Below are 1458 nucleotides of genomic sequence, written 5' to 3' on the forward strand. Positions count from 1 at the left end.
TCAACCACCTTCAGCCCAAAGGAGGCAACATAAGCATCTCTAAAAGCTCCAATCACGGGGTCAGAGGCCAGTGAAGTTTTACCAATCCAACAATCATCCCAAAAGAGGATGCTCTGGCCATTCCCCAACTTCCAACAGGTCCCACTGAGAGCAACATCCCTGACCTTAATGATATTATTCCAAAGATGAGAACCCACAGGGAGATGAGGAGATTTAAGGAAGTCCCAAAAATTCTGAAGATTAGAAAGATAATTATTGTGCCACTGGGTGTTCCATTCCCGCCTACATCCATATGTTCTCCAAAATTGTTTAGCAAGGAGAGAAGGGTTAAAAGATTTGATGCTCCTAAGCCCCAACCCACCTTGTTTCCTTGGTCTACAAACATTCTCCCACGCCACCAGAGGGATTCTATTTCGATCCTCCACTCTCGACCACATAAATCTTCTTTGAATTTTCTCAAGCACCTCAACATACTTTGAAGGGATCTTGAATAGACTAAGGGCATACACATGTAGATTTTAAAGAGTGGACTTTAAAAGTTGGACTTTCCCAGCCTGACTTAAAAGTCCACCCTTCCACCCAGCCAACTTCCTGTTAAAATGATCAATCAGAGAAAGCCAGAAATAATCAGACGGTTTAGACCCCAGAGGAAGACCTAGATACGTGGAGGGGAGCACACCATCTGAGCATCCGAGAATGTTAGCAATCTTCTTCCGTCTCACCTCGGGAGTGTTGAAGAAAAAAATGGAACTTTTAGCTCTATTAACCATTTGCCCTGAAGCTCTTTCATAAAGATTTAAAGCTGACTTTAAAACTATGGCTTCCCCAACAAACGAAGTCCCCATTAGAATAGTATCATCAACAAATTTTTGATGAGAGCATATCAAGATAGCAGAAGTAGGTTTCAATCCTCTCAAAAGTCCATCCTTAACTTGTTTCTGGATAAACCTGCCCAAGCTCTCTGCCATAATAGTGAACAAAATAGGAGAAATAAGATCTCCCTGCCTTAAGCCCCGAGAGGTTTTGAAGAAATGAGAAGGCGAACCACTGACAATGATCGCCATGGAAACAATGGAGATAAGCTGCCAAATGAGACAAATAACCCTATTAGAGAATCTAAAAGCAACAAGGATTTTCTTTATGAAAGCCCAATCCACCCTATCATAAGCCTTAGCAATGTCCAGCTTAAGCAAGAATCCTTGAGCCTTAGACACAGTCAAGGAGTGAGTAATCTCATGAAGAATGATGATGGAGTCCAAGATTTGTCTCCCTAGAATGAAACCATTCTGTTGAGGCGCGATCAAAAGGTGCAAGATCCTCAACAACCTGGAAGTCAAGACCTTGGAGATGATTTTATAGAAACAATTGCATAGGTTGATAGGCCGAAAAGCATCCAATGAATTAGCCCCCTGCTTTTTTGAAATGAGGACAATAAAAGTGGCATTAAGTTCCTTAAGT

The 1458-nt window shown here is 41.8% G+C and overlaps 1 protein-coding gene across 1 annotated transcript; it reads right to left on the minus strand.

Annotated features, from left to right (window-relative positions):
• Window positions 1-518: 518 nt before the first annotated feature.
• LOC131069069 (uncharacterized) lies at window positions 519-1064 on the minus strand. Its single transcript, XM_058004381.2, has one exon. The coding sequence runs from the start codon at window positions 1062-1064 to the stop codon at window positions 519-521; it is 546 nt and encodes a 181-aa protein (XP_057860364.1).
• Window positions 1065-1458: the final 394 nt, after the last annotated feature.

Source organism: Cryptomeria japonica, chromosome 1 (genome assembly GCF_030272615.1).
Source record: "Cryptomeria japonica chromosome 1, Sugi_1.0, whole genome shotgun sequence".
Taxonomy (NCBI): domain Eukaryota; kingdom Viridiplantae; phylum Streptophyta; class Pinopsida; order Cupressales; family Cupressaceae; genus Cryptomeria; species Cryptomeria japonica.

Coding starts and splice junctions, on each gene's coding strand:
- LOC131069069 (XM_058004381.2), bottom strand. CDS start 1,064: ATGGCGATCATTGTCAGTGGTTCGCCTTCTCATTTCTTCAAAACCTCT.